Raw genomic sequence first — 23,476 nt, 5'->3', positions numbered from 1 at the left:
TCTTACAAAGACCCCATACTTTTGGAAACATGCAATATTTGCCTTCTGAATCTGTCTTATTTCATTTAGCCTAATGCTTTCATGGTTCATCCAAGTTGAGCGATGTGCATCTGTTGATGGACATTTTGGTTGTTTTTACTTGGTGGTTATTTGGTGTAATGCTGCTAAGGAAATTTATGTACATACATCTGTTTGAGCCTATGCTTTCGACTTATTTGTTATGTACAGAAAGTGGAATTCCTGGGTCATATGCTACTTCTATATTTAATTATTTGATGAAACAAGAGACATTTTTCCATAGCACATTGACAATTTATATCCCCACCAGTATTATTCCAGGAACCAATATGACATATATCCTGACAATTTTTTCCTTCCTTTCTTCCTTTCTCCCTCCCTCCCTTTCTTCCTTCCTTCCTTCCTCCATTTTTCTTTCTTTGCATTTATTCATTTTCATTTGGTTTCATGACATTTTATTAGTTAGGATATCAGTATTTATAATATTGGATAATAATGATGTCTTAAAATATCAAGCCCTCTAATCTGTGAACATGAAATGACTTTTTATCTATTTATTTCATCCTTAATCTCTGTTAGCAACAATTTATATTTTCAGTGTACCATTCTTTCATATGTTTGCTTAAATTTCTTCTTATTTTATTCTTTTTTGATGTTGTTATAAATAAATTATTTTTGTAATGTCGCTTTCAGGTTATTGATTGAAGCAATACAAAATGCAACTGATTTTTACAATTGTTACAATGTTACATTTGAATGGAATAATAAGATAATACTTGTTGCATAAGCTTTGTGTCCAGGTACATGCTGATGTATATAGACCCACATAGGAGTGCAAGAGCAGAAATACAATAAAAATTAAGAGAAGTTTTATCCAGATTGCATTCCAAGACTCGATTTTTCTTTTTGTGTTTATGTATATAAACATGTATTTAAATCTAAATTGTATTTTCTCATAAGCAGGTTGAAAATAAGATCATTGAATTAATGTTAACTATGCAACTTTCTGACAGTCTTTAGAAAAAATTACATGAATGAAACAAAAAAATTTCATGAAAACAAAATATCACACGGAGCTCTGTTTCATCTAATTGCTCAATTTGTGGCCTCTTCGGCAATTCCTCAATGAAGTTCTCTAGGGCTACCATCCCTGAGGTCTTCATGGCATATATATGTGACAGTTTGATGCTAGAATTCAGCTTTTGCTCTCTTTCTTTCTGTTTGTTATTGCTGAGTTTATTTGGGGGAAGTTTGCTGGGGAAGTTATTTTCCTTAAGTAATCATTGAAATATAGGTGGATTCCTGTTTTTTTTCTTCACACTTGCTGTTATATTAGCAAAAAAGAGAAGATTTTGAATTCCCATAACTAGTCTTCTGAGACTCTATTAATCTTTGTAAAGAAGCTTCAGTAAATGAATAAGGCAAATTCTTCTGTTCTGAGGTGAGTTGATTCTATCCTTACTTTTTTCTCATTAGAAAGGAAATAATGTGCTCCCATAATCTTTGCAGAGGGAAGCTCATGGGAAGATACAGAGTATTGTCTAACTGCTCTGATAAGAACATACCTCTGCTAGGTAGCAATATTTGTTTTCATTTCTTTAACTGTATTTGTTACTATCAACTGGACTACATTACCAGGAACTACTTTTCTTTTCTTGATCATAATATTTTCCTTTTTGTGAACATAAACTTTAGTTTTAATAATGCACAGATATTTATAATGTAATTTACAATCACATGTATTATTTATTAGATAAATTCTCAGAAGAAACAAAATTTGAAGATAAGGCTTGCATTTTATAATTTTATAATTTCTAAAATGCTTACTATACTGCTGTGTACTTAGCAAATATATAATGAGAAAACTAGGATGAATATCACAAAAAAAGGAAGCAAAAAATGTAGATGCAAGGAACCTTGAGCCATAAGCCAGTGGAACATGAGTGACACTTAGTGAGTATAGATGGGAGATGGTGAACTTTAACCCTCAGTCCCCTAGGGTAAATGCAGAAAACAGGAAGGTTGTAAGTGCTACAAGTGTGGAAAAGATGAGAAGGTAAGAATTAGATGAATCTATATTAGAAAACATTTTTGTCTTCCATGACTGTGAATTCCATTTCAATTTTGCACTCTTCAGAATTTGTTGGAGTAGATTAGAGCAAGAATACAAAATTGGAAAAGTGAGTGTCACTATAGAATCTGGACTAAAAAAATTTTGTGTTAAATTAAAAAGTATATTCAGTTATATATAATTCAGATCAAATTACAGGTATCAAATCAATGGAATACAAAAGAGCACTTGAAAAGGAAAAATTGCAGGGATATGTTAATGACATGTTCACATACATAAAACAATGAGTGTTACACATTGTCGTGGAGAATAGAGTTGTAAGGACTCAGTGAAAATTATGGAACATTTAATTTTAGCTCATAAGGAACATAATTCTTAAAGTAGTGTATGTCGAATGGTTTTCTCTTTGTGTGGAGTCCTAGTTAAAGTTTCAGCAACCAATCATAATATGGTTCTGAAAATAAATGGATCAAATTATATGAAAAGATAGTGTAGACATTTTGTAAGAACAAGGGACATAAAGAAATAATCCAGTGCGTCATTTTTCCTGTCACTATTCTCATTTTATATTAACTTTGGTAGCTTAGGTCCCAAGCAATTTCAATAGAGCTGCTTAATTTGTAGAACTCAAGATGTGACTCAGTGAATTGTGAGTTCACTGTGTGGTACTGATTTAATAAATTCTTTGTTATTATTATCTTTTACCCCAATGCATGTATATTATAGGTCTAGAGTTTATTACCTTAAATATTCAAATATTCACTTATTCAATAAATACTACTGAATACCTACTATGTCCTAGTGTTCTATTTTTGCCCTTGTAAATTTAATTTTACTGTGGATAAGACTGATAAAATTATAAATGATAAAAATGGTAAGTTGGTGTTATGTTATATAAGACTGATATTTTTCAGAATTTATACTATAATATGGTTAATGATATTAGCCTGCTTATGGAAAATGAGTCAAGTAGAGAAAATTTTGTTGGAAGGAATTAAGAAACCAGGAAAATAGAACATTGAAAAGACTATGTGACTATTGGAATGAAATTGATGCATAAACTCCCAAAAAAAAAAAAAAACTGTAATTCCTCTAAAAGTGATGTCTCCTCTGTAGAGCTTTTGAGGTAGACTAAATGGACCACTTAAAGGTGATGTGGAAAGAAGTTTTACAACCTAAAACACGGTCAGAAAATATTGTATTAATTTTGTTTCAAAACCAAATGATCCAAACAAATACCTGAATTGCAGTATACCAAGAAGAGATAATAAAATTTATAATTTTCAAAAATAATGGATTTTTTTATAAGAGAGATCTAGAATATGTGGAAAAAATGTGTCACTTTATGTATGAATATAGCTAGAAACTGAAATTCTGAAATAGTTCAAGAAAAAACAGTAAGAAAGCTAAACTGGTCTTTTTACTGAGTCATTAATTTTCTGATTTGTGCTCTAAGTTCTCACAGTTAAACAGCTGAGGCAGGAAAGAAATTGTCAAAACCTATGATAAGTATTTCCTGCAAGATTAAGCCTTTTGAACACAGAGATTCATATAAAACCTAGACTATCCCTTTCCATGTAGTCAGTTTTCTCTGATGATACAGAGTTTAAGTATTTAAATACACCTAGTGTCAAGTGCATTTTTGTTCTTCCCCTCTCAGCTTGTTTTTTTTATTATTCTATTGTTAAAAATTTCTTACTGGCTTCACCACTGTGACATTAGTAAATTTGTGTTCGTGAATTCATGTAACTGTGAAACTATTTTCAATATCACCCTTTTTGAAAAAGCACTAAGCCTCTGAACATTTCATTCTTTTCTGTCTTGTTCAATTACTTCTCTGAGTCAACATCCTTATTTTTTCCTAGGAATCAAAACAACCAGACTTCTGAAGTCACCTTCATCCTTGTGGGCTTTTCTGAATATCCAGACCTCCAGGTGCCCCTCTTCCTGGTGTTCCTGTCCATCTACACAGTCAGCGTGCTGGGGAATTTGGGCATGATTGCCGTCATCAGGGTCAATCCCAAACTCCACACCCCCATGTACTTTTTCCTTAGTCACTTGTCCTTTGTGGATTTCTGTTACTCTACTGTAGTAACTCCGAAACTATTAGAAAACTTGATTGTAGAAGATCGAACCCTCTCCTTCACAAGCTGCATCATGCAATTCTTCTTTGCATGTGTATTTGTAGTGACAGAAACCTTCATGTTGGCGGTGATGGCCTATGACCGATTTGTGGCTGTTTGTAAGCCTCTTCACTACACAGTTGCAATGTCACAGAAACTTTGTTCCTTGTTAGTGGGTACATCATACTGTTGGGGATTATTCTGCTCCCTGACACTTACTTGCTTTTTAGTGAAATTGCCCTTCCAAGGAAATAATGTCATAAATAATTTTGTCTGTGAGCATGCTGCTATTGTTGCTGTGTCTTGCTCTGACACCTACATTAGCCAGATGATCATTTTAGTCTCTGCTACGTTTAATGAAATTAGCAGTCTGATGACCATTCTTACTTCCTATGGTTTCATTTTTACCACAATCATGAAGATGCCTTCACCTGGGGGGCGTCATAAAGTCTTCTCTACATGTGCTTCCCACTTGACTGCCATTACCATTTTCCATGGCACAATCCTGTTCCTCTACTGTGTTCCAACCACCAAGAGCTCATGGCTCATGGTCAAAGTTGCCTCTGTCTTCTATACAGTGGTCATTCCCATGTTGAACCCCCTGATCTATAGCTTGAGGAACAAAGATGTGAAAGAGACAGTCTGGAAGTTAATAAAAAACAAATTCCATTGTCACATATCATAACGCTTATAAGTATTGAGCAGAATCGCCCACAATTTAAAATTAATAAATGAAAAAATAATTTAAAAATTCCACTTTAAATAAATGTTCATTTTAAAGCAATTATTGTTCAACAGCTGTTTAACTTGAAGAACAGTGAATAAGCAACACAGCAATAAGCAATAAAGAAATTTTGTATTTATATTAAGCCTCTAATCAGAATTCAGTCTGTAAAGATTTCTGACTTAGCACATGGTAATATTTGGCTGCTGAGTTAAATTTTTTATTCTTTCAGTATAGGCTTATAGAGTTATTTTGATAATTTATAAATTACAATGGTGGAGATACATTAAATTTAATAGAACAATCCAAAACCTGTTTAACACTCAAACACAAAATTTTAAATATTTATTTAATCTCACATAGGAAGCACTAGTTCATTATCAGTGCATCAAGCATATCTCTGCCCCACAAAGTTTATAATATTATTTTGTTGTAATATTTGTGTTAGTATAAATTTTACTTGATTACTATATATAAAACACCTAAAAATAAAAGTATCCTCACTCTTCAGAAAGTTCTAAGTTTGAATTTTTCATTCATGTCAACCTTGTTCATATATGTTAATTATTCATGTATAACAAGATAAAAATGTAATGTATCACATTAGATAATATTTTTAATTGACTAAGCAGTCCTGTTCATATTAGTCAGAGCATTTATGTCGCCATGATCTATCAGGTCTAATGGCGAACTCATCTCCCTTCTGTAGGTCTGTATAATGTTGGGGCAGCTTGGTTTGTGGGCTCATGATCCTCTTTGAAGCCTTAGGCTGGGTAGAGCACTTTCTTCTAGAGACAATGTTTGTATCACAATGTGATACAAAAATAAAACCTAGATCAAGCCTCCATGTCTGTGTCTTGTTTGTTAACATTTTATTATCCAATGAAAACCACACCTATGAGCCCCAAATAAATAATTAAGGAAGTTTATCTGAACTTTGTAGAACTGAAAATTTATATGGCAAAGTGTATAGACTGAAAAACAAAAGAAGAATTGCACTCAGTATTTAATATGCTTAAGTTAATAAGTTAGCTTTTAGTTAATAAGAAAATGTCTTTCCATATACCAGATGAACATAATCATCTTAGTCTGAAAGAAGTTTTCCATTGATTAATGGGACATTTGATTAGGTTAACTAAATGACTAATCTTTGCTATTGGCTCTTACCGATCATGGTTGATGTTTCATGCTAAAGAGTAATATTGGTAAATTTGTATGTAAATTGGTTGTAATCCAACTGCAACTTTAAACTATAGTCCTGGTTTCTCCTGAAATGTAGCCTTATTATTTCCAAATGAAAAATTGTAATGTTCTCAGGAAAATTTAACAATTTATGTAATCTAACATATTTATCCAATTATTTAGCAATACATTGCAATATTTCAGCAAACCTTGTTATATAACTACAGGATTACATAATGTGTTAACATTCATTAGTCTATCAATTGCCTCTCAATCACACTACAAATGTTCTGTCAAGTACCATATAAATTTAAATAAAATCACTTTAAAAGTAAAAAATGTGAGCATATTTTAAAATAAATAATATTTGTTTCATTTTGTAAAACCTATATTGAAAACTGTAATCTTTATTTAAATATAGATGATAGATACATAGTAAAATATAATTTTGAACTGTAATTAGTTTCCTGTCTTGCAGGAGAAGATAAAACCATACAAATATCTAGATAACTGTACTCCTTTAAAATAGGTTCTTTATTTTGAAAAAAGTTAATGAATAGATATTCAATTACACATATATGATGTGGAAATTCTCCAAGGATTTCAAATTTAAAATTCAAACTTACATATACTCATTTTAAATGATGAAGATGATGAAGTATGATGTGTGTATATTCGAAATAAATGATTTCCATGTGGACTCTATAAGATAATGGAGATGGGCTGTTCATTTCTATGTATGAATTATGGGGTGTTTCTGCTTTCAATTATTGATGGTTTGAATAAGTACAGATTTTGTTTTGTTTCTAAAGGTCTGTGACAAAGCTGTTGGTGAAGATATTCACAAGATTAAAGGGAGAATATGAAGAATCAATAGTCAGTTAGTGGTGGATTATTATGCTTTGTGTATTTACCACATTGTGTAAATGTAAAATTTGACATCACTCTTCATAATTAACCAGACATCAGGGAACTTGCAAATGTTGAGTAGTTGCCTTGTGATATGAGTATTTGGAGGTTTGTGACATTTTTACTGCAGAATTATCTTTCCATTTACCTCTATTTTACCATCCATAGAATTATCCTTTATTTACCATCCTAGAAAATGCCGATAAAAGAGAAGTAAAAAAGATATTTCATGGGAAGAAGAGAAAGAAATTGTGGGGCTTCTATAACAGCATTCTATGCTATCTATTGTTGCCTAGATACATAGTTCACTCAGTTTGAAGAAATATTTGTTGACAAAAACAGTTGCATTTTAAAGAGAAGAATAAAGGGTAATTGAAAGTTTAAGTACAAGTATGAAATCACAAGAAGGAGAATGGGGTAGGAGAAAGAATAATGGAGGGGATGAACCAATTCAGGGTATAATGTACTTATATATGGAAATGTCACAAAAAAACCCCATTATAACGCCATAAACTAACAAAAATGTCTCTTTTAAGAAATAAAGGCCAGGAAGGTTAAGCAGGTCCTGTCTGGGGATGGGTACCAATGAGAGAGGAAGAGCTTAAGGCTTATGGCAAAGGTGAAAGAGGGCAAATATGGTAGAAGTATTTTGTACTCATATATGAAAATAAAATGACACCTGTTGAAATTATTCGTGATTAATATGCACAGCAAACTAGGAAGAGAAGGAATAGAATTGTAAAAGGGACAGCTCATACTTCCTTGTCTTTTGGGTAATGAAGCACAACCAGTTTGTGCTTCAACACAGCCTTAAAACTTCAGTTTGGGAATTTCAGCTAAAGACACAACAGCATCTTCTCCTTATAAGAATTTGAATCAATTAGAGCAGACAAAAAGTCAATGATTAAAAAAATAAGAGACTCAATTACATTTTGACACCTGGTTTCTGTTTTATTAAATGAACATTGTGCAGCATAAAATAAAGTAGTTTTCATGTGAAAAACTCAGTGCCATTAATACATTAACTGCTGTGCAACTAACACCTCTGCCTAATTCCAAGCAATTTTTGTCACCTGAAAAAAGAAAGTTTCACTCATTAAGTCCTTTTTCCCCATTATTCTTTCCCTGAAGTCATAATAATCACCAGTGTGCTTTCTTTCTGCATGAATTTACTCATTTGTATATTTTCTTATGAATGGAAAATGCAACATGTGACATTTTGTTTCTGACTTCTGTCTTATAACATCTTCAGCTTCATCCACATTGTAGCATGTATCTGCATTTTATTCCTTTCTGTGGTTTAATAATATTACATATATGTGCATACCACATTTATTTTTTCCATTTATTCACTGATGGATTTTTGGGTTGTTTCTACTTCTTTTGCTTTTGTGACTAGTGCTACTACAAGCAGTCATGTGCAAAACATAAATTGCTTGAGTACCTGTTACCAATTTTATTCACTACATCTCTGGAGTTGAGAAAACACTGAGGTTTGAGCACACGATGCCAAAGTCTGCTTTTGCTTCTAAGACAAGTAGCAAATTTGAGAAATTCCTCAACCCTATTCTTCAGTTCACTAATTTTCTAGAAGGCTCAAGCATTTATGCATTGAGAACTATAATACATGTACACACAGTTAATATCCAGGCAGGGACACAGATCCATCACATAGAGAATACACACATAGGAGAGTCTAGGATGTTTCTTAAAAGAAAGCTTTCTAAATTTTGTTCTAGAGGTGGGGTGGGGGAAGGAAGTATGCAGAGAGTATGATCTGTGCCTGTTAAGTTGGTTCAGGTTTTGTAGCTATTGTTCTATATGCATTTCAGTTAATATGCTGGGTATTAAAGGATAAGTCCTAATGCCCAAAATATGGTAGTAGTAGAGAATAATCCTTACATAAATGTCCTTTTGTTAGTTTTTAGGAAGAGTCACCTTTATTAATCTATGTCTTGGAGCCAGTGTCTTCTTGAAGTTATTTCCTGCAGGGAGGCTTCTTTGTTAATATCTCCACATCTAGAAGATGAATCTTAGTTGCACAATATTACTATTCATTAGTGAAATGCAAATCAGAACTGCTGTAAGATATTCATTTACTACAATTAAACTGGCCATTATCTGTAAATTAAGATCACCAAATCACTGCATTTTGTTTCAAAGCATATATAACCCAGTATATAACCAAGAAGCCACTGGGAGAGTAGAGTATGAAGATTTTTACACCAGACCAATTCAAAGGAACTAAATATGCAGAAACTTTGATTATTCTGAAAACATCTGCAATTGATAAACAGTGATCATCTAAGGAATTTTGAACCTATAAACTCACCATTTGCCTCCTTCTATCATGATTAATGCAAAACAAATTGCACGGTGGAGGTTTATGCCACTATGATTCAGCTCTCTTCCTTTCTCTTTCAGAATTTATTTTAGAGGTACTAGGCCCTGTGTCTCCTGCCATTATAATTCCTTATAAGACATGAAATAAATGCCTTCTACTTTAGCCTGGGCTTTTGCTTCACTTCTGGTTTGTTGCAATATCAAAAGGCAAAACAAAACAAAGAAACAAATGCTGGCAAAGGTTAAGAAAGGAGAACCTTCATATATTGTTGGTGGGAATATAAATTAGTATAGCCAGTGTGGAAAATAATATGACGGTTTTAAGAAAAACCTAGAAATTGAAATTACATATGACATAGAATTCCTATTACTTGGTCCTATCGTAAGGAAAGATAATCAGTATGCTGAGACGTATCTTTACTCCTGTGTTTGTTGCAACACTATTCACAATAGCCAAGATAAGGAATGAACCTAATTGCCAACCAACTAATGAACAGACAAATAAAACATGGTTTGTGTGCACGTTCAATATTATTCAACCATAAAAAGAGAATGTCATTTGTGTTAACGTGGAGGGAACTAGAGGACATTTTGTGAAATGAAATGTCATGCACAGAGAAAAATGCTGTGAGTTCTCACTTATACACACAAGTTATAAAATTTAATGTCATAGAAATATAGAGTACAATAGTGCTTATGAGCACTTGGAAGCATGGGGTTGAGAGAAGGTGAGTAATTAATCGTGAATGGATTTCATAGAATGAGTAACTATAATTTTCTACATGGCAATAGAATGGTTGACAAGAACTGATATGTTCTTGTAATGGGTATTTTGAATGTTCTCATTGAAGTGATTAATTTGTGAATTGATAACTATACCATTTACTCTGATCTGATCATAACAGTTTGTTTGTATGTTTTAAAATACCATGCTATGTCTTACAAATATCTGTAATTATTCTATGTTAAATGAACAATTTTCAGAGTTTTATAATCCATCAAAAGGTATGTGAAACACTAATTTAGTACCAGGAAGGAAATAAGAATTCAGCACAAGTAAATAAGTTGGAGAACAGAAAATAATATAAAAATGAATGAAACTCAGAACTGCTTTTTTGAAAAGGTAAAGAAAATTGGCCAAATCATATGAAATTTGAAATGAGAGGATGCATTGGAACAGATGCCACAGAAATGAAGAAGTGTCTAAGTGACTGCTGTGAACAATTATATGAACACAAATTGTATTACCTACAACAAATGGACAAATTCATAGAAACACAATCAAATAATAAAGAAAGAGAAAATCATGATCAAAATCTAAAGAAACAGAAAGTATTATCAGTTCAAAACTAAAAAGGAGATTGTTTTATTAACCAAAACTTCCCATCGAAGAAAATATAAGACCAAATGGCTTCACTGGTAATTTGCCCCAAACATTAAAGAAACCTTAACAGTAAATCTTAAAATATTTCAAAAATGAAAGAAGACGGTAAACTTTGATACTGATTTTGTGAGGCTTGCATTATACTGATACTAAGCCCTAAAAAATACACTGCAAGCAAAAAGAAAAATGTAGGTCAATATTTGTGCTGAACATAGATCCATACTGCTTTTTCTGTGCAATTCCTTGGGTATATTTCTTAGAGTAATAATTGTCTCTCTTCCTTTTGATTCTCCTAGCTGCCATATGGGGACATCATCCAATTCAAGTATGATAATTTGGTACCTTATAGGAACTTTTATAAATGATACACTGTACCCTCACCCAACACAATAAAAATAAAGAAATAAAATAGTTGAAAAGAGGTGAGCTTTCTCAAAATATATTTTCAGAATCAGTTCATGTTTCCCTGGACCTCAGTTATGAAAGATACCACAAGATGTAACATGAAGATGATGATCCACAAGGTGAGATAAACATGATCCCTGTGTCACCAGAGGGAGTAGACCTGTCCAAATGCATTTTAAACTGCACTAGAGAGAATTAGAGTCTTCAAGACTCTGGTATTTCTTAGGCGTATCTTTTATATATTTTATACTTTTCATGTCTTGTGGTGCTGGAAATTGAAACCACAGCCCCAAGCAAGCTAGACCAGAGCTTTTCCCATGAATTGTACCCCTAGCTGTCATGTGTATCTTTAAAGACTTAATGGAGTTACTGAAATACATAACTGCATCATCCTTTCTATAAGCTACCATTTTCCATAAATAGGTTTATTAAGTGTATAATCTGGTATTTTTCACATCCAATAGTATATATAATTATGTGAGATACCTTAGCATATTTGAAAGGCCAACAGAAATTGTTTTCTATTAAGAAAACTAAGGCTGGTTTTAGATTCTTCCTCACCCCTGTAGGAATAGCCATCATCAAAAACACTACCAACAACATATGTTGGCAAGGATATGGGGAAAAAGGAACCTTCGTACACTGCTGGTGGGAACACAAGCTGTTGCAATCACTATGGAAAAAAATTTGGCGGCTTTTAAAAATCTAAACATAGATCTGCCATATGATACAGCAATCCCACTCCTGGGGATATACCCAAAGGAATGCTACACAGGTTACTCCAAAGGTACCTGCACACCCGTGTTTATTGCAGCGCTATTCACAATAGCCAAGTTATGGAACAACCAAGATGCCCCACTACTGACGAATGGATGAAGAAAATGTGGTGTTTATACACAATGGAATTTTACTCAGCCATGAAGAAGAATGAAGTCTTATCATTTGCAAGTAAATGGATGGAACTGGAGAACATCATTCTGAGCAAGCTTAGTAAGGCTCAGAAGACCAAAAATCACGTCTCCCTCATATGCGGTCTTTAGATCTAAGGAAGATACAGCAATGTTGTTGGACTTGGGTCACATGACAAGCAGGGAACACATACGTAAGGTATGGGGATAGGTAGAAAGCCCAAAACATGAAAGCATTTGATGTCTCCACTCCAGAGGAGCTAATACAGAAACCTTAAAGCTACAGAGATCAACATGAGAAGAGGATCAGGAACCATTGTAAAGATTAGTTAGAGATGAATCAACCTGGATTGTAACACATTTGTACATGAAACCAATGCTAAGAATCTCTCTGTATAGCTGTCCTTATCTCAACTAGCAAAAACGCTATGTCTTTTTTATTTCTACTCCACAAAGGAACTGGAGAAAAGCGCAGAACAGGTTCTGCCTAGAAGTGAGGGGGGAGGAGGGAGAGGGAGGGGGTGGGGAGTAGGGGGGAGAAATGACCCAAACAATGTACACATGTGAATAAATGAATAATAATAAAAAAAAGAAAACTAAGGGTGGTAAACAGAAATAAAATTTATAATACGTTCATAATTAATATAGTAATAGTGAATAAGCAACTTACTATTTAGGCAAATATATATTTAGAAATATACTAATATGCATATGTAATAAATAAGTTTAACACAAATTAATTATATGTATGTATATATATATATATATGGACTATTTTTAATACCTATTGTTTTCCTTTTTGTATTTTGTATCTGTGTAAAGTCAATATACATTTTTCATTATGATTAATAAGTAAAGTTGATAATTAAAATGCTCCAAGACTTTAGAAAACTGGTGTAAAAACAAAATATCCCATGGGACAGTGTTACATCTAATTGCTGTCTGGCAGTAGTTCAGTAATATTCTCTAGTTTCCAGGTCCCCAGAGACATGAGGATATGTATTAGTTATATAGTTTAGCACCAGTATCTCATTTTTAGATGTAATTGTTTGTGTTGTGTCTCCTAAGTTTTCTCAATAGGAAAAGCATATCATATGAAATGTCCAACCAACTATACACTTTAATGTTTCAGGGCTATTTCTATTAATTAAACAATCCACAGAAACATTTTTGCATTAATCTTTTGCAAAGAAATTTTCAGTAATGCAACACTCAGATGCCTCTGCATTTAGGTGAGTTGATTTCATTGATTTTGTTATTTCATTCCAGCATGAAAGTGTTGAGTTCTAGTAACCTTTGCAAGGTAATAACAGATTTGCAACAACCAAAACCTCCAAAATGCAGTTAGTGTCACCAAGAAAGAATACATAATGTTACATCATGATTTCATTTTATTTTATATTCACTGTGTATAATCAATGAAACAATATCTTAGCAAATAGAGGGAGAAAATCTTCAAATTTCCTATAATCTCTGAGGTAAGTAAAAGTAATGACCCTATCTGTAAATGATAAAACGAAGTTTTTAATAATTGTGATTATAAACTTCACTGTTTGCTTTGCAAAGTAAAGGAGTAATGAGTAATGCTTATCATAGAAGGTGGTACAATATAGCATTCTTTTTTTCATGGTATAGGGACTTGAACTGAGGGGCTCATGCTTGCTGGACAGGCTGTCTCTCACTTGAGCTGCATCTCCAGCCCTAAACAAAATTTCTAATATCATTAGTAGTATAGGAAAATAAACTTTATGAAGATGAGCATGTGCTGCCTAGAAGGTTTAAAAATCTTCTAGGATTAGAGAAGAATGTGTTAGAGAACCTGTGATTGAATATCTAGACCTGGACAGCTTTTTGAAAAGCCAGGCAGATGATATAGATTTTTTGTTTCCATTAATAAAACATAAGGGAATCCCTAAAGTCCCTATTGTCAGGTTTAAATGATTATGGGGAATAATTTCACAATGTTACATATAATATTCAATTTCCTAATTTTTTCTTGGCCTTTTGAGGGAGTCTGTTATGTATCCCATGTGTCATTGAACTCACAATCCTCCTTGTTCACCCTTCCATGTACTGGGATTACCTACATGTGTCATCCCTTCTGCCTTAGAGTAGTTTACAGTAATAGGAACATAACTAGGAAATATGGCCATAATCTAACATTGTAATGCTAAGACTTTTGATATTATTGCCACAGAAGAATTGCTCCATTGTTGATCTTTTTCAAAGTTATCTTTACCTTTGGGAACCAGAGAAAGCATGATGAAGAAATGGATAGAGTGATAGTCTTTCACTAAGTGCCAAATGAAATCCTCTCATGCAGGATCAGTAGATTAATTTTCTACATTGCATTTCTATATGTGTTCACCTGTTGCTAGCTGTACAAGGCTGAGAATGATTTTTGTAAGGACATAATATTTTTTAAACCACATCAACTGCTCATATTCAAACAAATGTAGTGCTGCATTATCTACTGTGTGTCATATTATGATTTATATTCTTTAAACTCATTGTAAAAGTTTCTACTGCACAGGGTCTAAATTTTATATTGTTAACTTTTTCATTTTATTATTGAGGTAATTACTAGTGATGTCCAGGTATATTTTGGTGTCCTGTTTGAGATGATTCTCTTTTCAGATATTCTCTATTCTTGTCTTTGGTAAAACTTTAAACTTGATTCAATATAGCAGAACACAGTTTTTGCAATGGGTTAAAATGTATTTGCATTGTTAATGTTTTTGTAGTTGCTATTGGTTGTCAATTATCTTTCTTTTGAAACTTACCTCATTAGAAAATAGAGAACTTTTCATTCCTTATTGCTTTACCTATTTTATCACTGCAGGCACATATTTTTCTGCAGGCACATATTTTCTGCACTTACATTTTAATAAGTAACATAATAAACTATTAAAGAAAATAGTTCAATATTTTCAAAATAAGTTCAGTATGAGTGAAAATGTTTAGTGTATTATCACAGTACAGTTCTAGAATGTGTTAAAATGTTAACTTATTAGAAGTAAAAAGGCATAGAAAAGGCACATAAAATACCAATAAAACATTAAATTTAGCACTTTAAAAGTAAGTTAACATTTAAAATTTTTCAATGGTCTCCTAACTTTGAGAAAAAAAATGGTGAAGAAACTATAGGAATTTATACTATGCATTTCCTCCCACTGGATTATTTTCATTAATTTCAGATTCATACAAATGGTTAAAATTCTCAGGAATCCAGATGTCTCTGATAGTAGTGCGTCTTACAGATACCAGTCAGATGTCTGGGCTTTTTTTTTTTTTTTTTTGCTACACCCAGGAAAGAATCATGGGTAGATGAAGAGAAGTGGCATTTTAGCAGTGACATTTCCTGGCCCTTGAGTACCTAACTTATAGGGTCTGAACTGGCAGATCCAGGAGCACATAGCTCCAAGACCTGAGCGACAAATTCTTATTGCTCCAGTCTTCAGAAGCCAGAAACTTATGGCTATAGCTACTCAGGATGCAGGCTTACTGCTCTGGGGTCTAACCACCAATGGCCCGGGCATGTGACAGCTATTGTAATCATCGGCTACCAGGAGCAGGGAGTGGCTGCAGCCAACAGTAAGAGGCAACAGGCAGCACATTCGTGTTAACTGTGTTTGTGCAGACTTAAGTGCTGGGATCTCAATGCTGCAGTTAAAGTGTTACAGCTCTTGGGACTGGATCTTCAGGAGTCCCAGTAATTGATTATGACAAGTGCCACAGTTTTTGAGACTAGGGTGACTGAGTCCTTTGGATTTTAAAGCTTAGCAACTCTCTGGATCTATTCCAGCAACCTAGGGCCAAAGTTTCTCATCTTCAGCTATTCACAGCCTTCATTTTCTCCATTGCCTCTCTCCATGTTGTATCTGCTGTGACCACTGTCTGTAAATCTTCAACTGCCCTCTCATTGCTTCTGCCACTCTTACTACTGCTTCAACCATTGAGGTGGCTTCTGCTTCCTCTGCTGCTATCACTTTTACTGTCAATTTTCATGGTTCCATAGTTCTCCCACTGCTTCTGCCATATTTTCATTGTGTTACCAGCTCAAACCACTCTACCAATGATAAAGATCAAAAATAGGAGAAAAGATCACTGGGGAGGAAGCTTTTAATGGGCCTAATGTTACAGTAACAGGGAGCAGTACCAGAGGGTTTATCAAGGCTGGCTTGCAAAGTAAAGCTGAGCAGCCTTCTTATATAACCAGATATGGGGTTTGCAAAGGATGACTCCATCACTAAAAGTAGTCATTCATGAAAATGAAGGACCATGTTCTCACCAATCATAGCACACTGCCTCCTGCACGTGGAGGAGCTCACTTGCACCAGTCACCAAAGTCCTTCATGCAAATGAAGAACTGAATTTATACCAATCATAAGTTTTCTACTGGGTCACAAAGTAAAAGCTTCCTCTATAGAAATAGCTGAAGGAACATCTAGAGTTTCTCAAGAATTCTTATGGCAAAAAGTCTGGTGAAAGTTGCTTGGGAAAGTCATGGCTGGAACAGTGCCTATAGGTGCAGAGTTATACTTTGACAGTACGCAGCTATGGTTGCTGCATAGCTTCCACAAAGTGTTGGTGGGGTGTTAAAAATGGCTTGTTTGGCCTGAGAGTAGTGTTAGCTGATTGTTCTTCACTGAAGGAATATAGGTCACAAGGAAAATGTGTAAAAGCTACTAATTAGGGAGCAAAATCATCATAGCCCCTGACACCTTAGCCCTTAGATCATCTAAAATAGAAAATAAAATTAAAAGGGGTTCCTAGAGTAAAGACTCATCATTAACATTGATAGTGATTTAGCAATATATAATAGTGTTCTAAAAGTGGTTAACTCCAGTCCAGTGCCTCAGCGTAAGGTTGGATTTCAAAGCTGTCTCATTATTATTTGAAACACAACAGGGTATATTCTACTTTTTCATCTTCCTGTCTTTATCTTGTTTTCAATAATTTAAGTCACACAATTATTATTCCTTATATAAAAGCTATTGAACTATATACTAACTGTTGAAATAATATAGAAATGGTAACCTGATATTTTCAGCAATACCTCTTTTTTCCTTTTTCTTTATTAAAAATACAGGTTCTCACCTCTCTAGGTCAACATTTCTATTTTGTCCATAGGATCAAACAAAATCAGGCTGCTGGAGTCACCTTCATCCTTGTGGGCTTCTCAGAATATCCAGACTTCCAGGTGCCCCTGTTCCTGGTGTTCCTGTCCATCTACACAGTCACCGTGCTGGGGAACTTGGGCATGATTGCTGTGATCAGGGTCAATCCCAAGCTCCACATCCCCATGTACTTTTTCCTTAGTCACTTGTCCTTTGTGGATTTCTGTTACTCTACTGTAGTAACTCCAAAACTGTTAGAAAACTTGATTGTGGAAGATCGAACCCTCTCCTTCACAAGTTGCATCATGCAATTCTTCTTTGCATGTGTATTTGTAGTGACAGAAACCTTCATGTTGGCAGTGATGGCCTATGACCGATTTGTGGCTGTTTGTAACCCTCTCTTCTACGTGGTTGTAATGTCTCAGAAGCTGTGTTCTTTGTTGGTAGCTGTATCATACTTTTGGGGTATAATTTGTTCTTTCATATTTATACACTTTTTGTTGACCTTATACTTTTGTGGAACAAAGCTCATAAATAACTTTGTCTGTGAGCATGCTGCTATTGTTGCTGTGTCTAGCTCAGACCCCTACATTAGTCAGAAGATCATTTTAGTCTTTGCCACATTCAATGAAATATCTAGCATGATGATTGTTCTGACCTCCTATCTTTTCATTTTTGTCACAGTCATGAAAAACCTTTCAACTGGTGGGTGCTACAAAGCATTCTCTACATGTGCTTCCCATCTAACTGCCATTACTATTTTCCATAGTACTATTCTTTTTCTCTACTGTGTTCCTACCACCAAAAGTTCATGGCTGATGTTCAAAGTAGCCTCTGTCTTTTACACAGTGGTCGTACCCATGCTTAATCCATTGATCTATAGCCTTAGGAACAAAGATGTGAAGGAGACTGTTAAGAAGATATTCAATACCCAATTATTATGTCACAAAATGTAATTCTAAAAGCATTATTTACTTATTTTGGAGTACTGGTGCTCCAGTTCAATAAAAAAAAATCACAATAAGAATATTTATTGTCCCTCTACTTAGCATTCCAATATCTGTAAATTCTAGTATTTAAAAAATTTAAATATTAGTAGAAATGAAAGCTCAGATCATATAAATTAAATCTGATTCAGATATATTAATATAAAGGTTTTTGTGCTCATGTACTTTAAGATGAAGTTGCCTGTGAAAATACTCAGTGCAAATTATGTCTTCTAAATTGTGGGGTTTTTTACATGATCTGAATAATGGTACTGAGAATGGCACTTACCTTATAAGTTGAAATAAGTATGCTGAGAACTATTCAGTATAAAATACTTAATATCAAAAAATACATTTAATTCTACATTGTCCATTTTGACATTGGAATGTTTATAAGCAAACAAGCATAAAGACATGTAAATCTCCCATATAAAGACTAGAATTTAGCATAATTAATTTATGCTTTTTAATAAAAATTATGTTTTTCTTTATACAGATGCAAATAAAAATGATGCATTTTGTAAGTATGTTCTGATTGCTCTATTTCTGATAACGTTGTTGTGCTTCAGTAAATTGTTATTGAAATTTCACCTGCATTTTTAAGAAATATTATGGTGAGATTTCATTACTATTGAATAAAAGTGGTGAAACAGGATATTTTTGCTTTATTCCTGATCACAGAGACAGAGTTTTTTCAGCTTCTTCTCATTCAAAATATTAGCTGTTGGTTTATCATACATGATCTTTATTATTTCATAGTACATTCATTTTATACCCTATTTTTTCAATATTGAATATTGAATTTTTTTCAGATGCCTTTTCTGCATCACTTGAACTGGTCACATGGTATTTGTCCTTCATGCTGTTAATGAGATGCATCATGTTAACTGTTTTGCATTTGTTGAACCATTCTTGTATTACTTGTGATTAATCCCAGTCAATCATGCTGAATAATCTTGTTAATTTTGTTGTTTTATAAATTTTAAAATTTTTTGATTAATCAGGGATGGCTTATAATAAAATGTTCATTTTGAGATTTTTTAAAAGTGTTTGTGGACATAATTTAATAAAGATGTTCCTTTAAACAAAATTACTGAACTTGAACTATCAATGTACAACAGTTAAAAAGTAAAACAAAATTAACAAAAATATTTTAAAAGTTTCAACATGCATCATGGTTTAGTTATATTTAATAAAACTACTAGAATAAAAAATAAACTCTCACATATCTATTTTTGATGATTTTAAGTAACAATTTGGTAATATAATTCATTCTCTTTTAATGGATAATAAAACTCAGGCACCAATGAGTAGGTGAAAACTTTTAAAGCAGTATATTATTTTATCTTTTGAATGAGCAGCTTACTTACACAAATATAATGGATATTTTTGAATCTTAAATTGTACTTTTAATTTTAGTAGCTTTAAGTGTGAACCTAAATGCATTTTAGATAATATATGTTATTTCTCTAATGGTTTATTAAGCAGTTGTTATGTATTAATTTTTTCCTATGAATAAATTCCTATGTTATTCTTTCAAACTTCACATGTATTCATAGTAAATAACTATACATATGCATATGTATACATATATGGTCATACTTTCTGTTGTTTGATTTATAGTGCAGTAACAATAATAAAAATTAGATCTGGATAATGTTGTGAAAATATCTATTTTCATGTATTTTCTGTTGGGACTGAGATTTTCACACTTGCAAAGCCAGCACACTACCATTTGAGCCACACCTCCAGTCCATTTGACACTGTTTATTTTGGAAATAGGGTTTCTCATGAACTATGTTCCCAGGCTAACCTTGAACTCTGGTCCTCCTGATCTCAGCCTCCCAAAAAGCTAAGATTATAGGCATGAGCCACTCATGCCCAACCTCAATTTTCATATAATATTGACTAAATAAAGCATTTAGTGATTATATTTCTATTGAACAAATACCTCTAATGAGATTATATTACATGGAATTTCCCTGTGGATTTCCTGCTCCTAAAAATAATATAACAAGAGAGTCCTTTAATAAAAGAAAGTGGGAAAGCATGTGGGTGATTAGGAAATGTGTTGATAAAGAGCTGATTCAACTTTTCATCTTTCCAGCTCATCAAAGGTAGATTCATAGAGTACCAGATCTGAAGTACACCTTGTTGGTAGCAGCAGTTAACCTGAAAGTCGGTAAAATGAAGTCTAAGCACTGCAAAAAATATTTAAGGTTGGTTTTGTTTTTTTAAAGCCTTAGCCAGTGGATCAAAAAGAAACAAAATTTAAAGATTATTTTTAGTGATTTGTGATTATCATAGCCAATTATTCTTTTGGCTGTAAGTGCAGAAATACTAACAACGATGCTCTTAAATTTCAACAATATATAAAATGCGACATATATCTCTAGTAGGAATTTAAGATGGATACATAGTTCAAATTCATTAATAAATCTGTGACATTAAAAAATAAGAATAGATTACTGACAACATGTAGTAAAAATATTTGAGAAATTTTATTTCTTTTATTAGTCAGGGTTATCAAGACAAACAGACGGATAGCAATATCATGCTTATCTATCTAGTCTAAATAATGAAGAGAGGTAACTTAAATAACTGGATCATACCATTATGAAATTTGACAAGTCTGGAGATTCACATGGTAAGTCAATTAGCAGGAACCCAGGAGAGCTGAGGTTAGAGAGTCAGTCCTACTAGAAGTTTCAGGAAACAGGAAAGCCAATGGTGTAGTTCCATTCCAAAAAATTGAATGACCTTCCTCAATGAAGTAAATGAAAAGAATTCTTTATTATCTGAGGAAGCATTAGCTTTTTTATTCTCTCAGGAATAAAACTGATAGATCAGACCCTCCATCATTAGGAAAGGCAACTTGCTTTATTCAGATTACTGATTTAAATATTACACTCATTCAACAATATCCTAACAGAAACAGCCAGAATAATGTTTGAATAAATATCTGGACAAACTGTGAACTAGTTCATTGACACTCAGAATTAATCTTCACATACTTTTTCATGGTAAAGCAAAATAAACAGAACAAAATAAGAAAATCAGGAATTGAAGAAAAATTCTTAAACTGTTGACACACAGTGTCTAAACTGAAGAGAACACCCACAGAGTGGGAGAAAATATTTGCCAACTATACATCAGACAAAGGACTGATAACCAGAATATACAGGGAACTTAAAAAACTAAATTCTCCCAAAACTAATGAACCAATAAAGAAATGGGCAGGTGAACTAAACAGAACTTTCTCAAAAGAAGAAATTCAAATGGCCAGAAAACACATGAAAAAATGCTCACCATCTCTATCAATAAAGGAAATGCAAATTAAAACCACACTAAGATTCCACCTCACCCCTGTTAGAATAGCCATCATCAGCAACACCACCAACAACAGGTGTTGGCGAGGATGCGGGGAAAAAGGAACCCTCTTACACTGTTGGTGGGAATGTAGACTAGTACAACCACTCTGGACAAAAATTTGGAGGCTACTTAAAAAGCTGGACATCGATCTACCATTTGATCCAGCAATACCACTCTTGGGGATATACCCAAAAGACTGTTACTCCAGAGGCACCTGCACATCCATGTTTATTGCGGCACTATTCACAATAGCCAAGTTATGGAGACAGCCAAGATGCCCCAGCACTGATGAATGGATTAAGAAAATGTGGTATCTATACACAATGGAATTTTATGCAGCCATGAAGAAGAACGAAATGTTATCATTCGCTGGTAAATGGATGGAATTGGAGAACATCATTCTGAGTGAGGTTAGCCTGGCTCAAAAGACCAAAAATCGTATGTTCTCCCTCATATGTGGACATTAGATCAAGGGCAAACACAACAAGGGGATTGGACTATGAGCACATGATAAAAGCGAGAGCACACAAGGGAGGGGTGAGGATAGGTAAGACACCTAAAAAACTAGCTAGCATTTGTTGCCCTTAATGCAGAGAAACTAAAGCAGATACCTTAAAGCAACTGAGGCCAATAGGAAAAGGAGACCAGGAACTAGAGAAAAGGTTAGATTAAAAAGAATTAACCTAGAAGATAACACCCACGCACAGGAAATCAATGTGAGTCAATGCCCTGTATAGCTATCCTTATCTCAACCAGCAAAACCCCTTGTTCCTTCCTATTATTGCTTATACTCTCTCTACAACAAAATTAGAGATAAGGGCAAAATAGTTTCTGCTGGGTATTGAGGGGGGGAGCGGGAGGGGGTGGAGTGGGTGGTAAGGGAGGGGGTGGGGTCAGGGGGGAGAAATAAACCAAGCCTTGTATGCACATATGAATAATAAAAGAAAAATGAAAAAAAAATAAAGAAAAAAAAAATAAAGAAAAAAAAAAAAAGATATTACAGTTACAAAATCATGGTGAGATGATGATGATAATCATAACCATACTAACTATTAGGTCTTTTAACTGTAAATGATGAATCCAGTAAGATTTATTTTGAAAGAACAGACATGTATGCAATACTTATTTTGTACAAACTATGAAAGTAGTACAACTTTTTATGTTCTACATTCAGTTATCTTTAAATATACTGGCTACATCTAAATATTTGGTAATTTTGGTAACATTATAAACAGTAAATTCTCAAATATTTCATTTTGATTTGATATTAATATATAGATGTATGACTAATTTTTATTTATTTTTAATTTAAGAACACTATAAAACTCATCTATCATCTATTTTTCTCTTATCCAATTTATCTTTATGTTATTATCTACTTTTCTTTTAAAATATTACACCTTATATAAAAAATAGATGTACTATTCTCTTTTTGACTCTCTGTCTCTTTCTCTCGCTCTGTCTCTCCTCTTTCTCTTAACCTATCATTTATCCCTGTATTTAGAACTCTATTGTTTAAATGTCTAGTACAGTGATTGATAAATTATGAAAATAAAGATTTCTTGTAATCCATTAGTGTTTGAAGTGTTTCAAATACTGCCAATTGATTGGTAATTTTACAGTCATAGAAAATTCATTCAAAAGTTTAAGAAAACATTGCTCATTTATTTCCTGCGTCTGAGTGCACCTGGATTTGCCTTTGTAGTATACTTTGGTATTTATTTCTTATCACTGACCTTTCAGATACAGGCAACTTTTTTCCTCTCATAGATAAGATATTTTCACCCTTAAAGAACAATTATATTTGAACATTTTCTTTTAATATTTATCTAGGCCTCTTAGATCACAACATATCTTCTTTAAAATATATTATCTGACACTTACTGTCGTTCATTATTTTGTTTTTGTTTTGTTGTTGTTCCTTATTACTC

General features: G+C 33.3%; 2 protein-coding genes across 2 annotated transcripts; both read left to right on the top strand.

Moving 5' to 3' along the window:
• Positions 1-1,430: 1,430 nt before the first annotated feature.
• LOC109677162 (olfactory receptor 5D18-like) lies at positions 1,431-4,957 on the top strand. The gene is made up of 2 exons (XM_074068590.1): positions 1,431-1,459; positions 3,955-4,957. Exons 1-2 carry the CDS (start codon positions 1,431-1,433, stop codon positions 4,895-4,897), a joined length of 972 nt encoding a protein of 323 aa, XP_073924691.1. The 3' UTR covers positions 4,898-4,957.
• An 8,313-nt stretch (positions 4,958-13,270) lies between these two features.
• LOC109677161 (olfactory receptor 5D13-like) lies at positions 13,271-18,143 on the top strand. Its single transcript, XM_074068586.1, has 2 exons — positions 13,271-13,299; positions 17,201-18,143. Exons 1-2 carry the CDS (start codon positions 13,271-13,273, stop codon positions 18,141-18,143), a joined length of 972 nt encoding a protein of 323 aa, XP_073924687.1.
• The last annotated feature ends 5,333 nt before the right edge of the window (positions 18,144-23,476 follow it).

The sequence above is a fragment of the Castor canadensis genome, chromosome 1 (genome assembly GCF_047511655.1).
Source record: "Castor canadensis chromosome 1, mCasCan1.hap1v2, whole genome shotgun sequence".
Taxonomy (NCBI): Eukaryota; Metazoa; Chordata; class Mammalia; order Rodentia; family Castoridae; genus Castor; species Castor canadensis.
This window is presented reverse-complemented; position numbering and strand designations above follow the sequence as displayed.

Excerpts from the sequence above, each read along its gene's own strand:
- LOC109677162 (XM_074068590.1), top strand. The coding sequence starts at position 1,431 with ATGAATAAGGCAAATTCTTCTGTTCTGAG. Across the intron at positions 1,460-3,954 it reads GCAAATTCTTCTGTTCTGAG|GAATCAAAACAACCAGACTT; the intron begins GTGAGTTGATTC and ends ATTTTTTCCTAG.
- LOC109677161 (XM_074068586.1), top strand. The coding sequence starts at position 13,271 with ATGCAACACTCAGATGCCTCTGCATTTAG. Across the intron at positions 13,300-17,200 it reads TCAGATGCCTCTGCATTTAG|GATCAAACAAAATCAGGCTG; the intron begins GTGAGTTGATTT and ends TTTTGTCCATAG.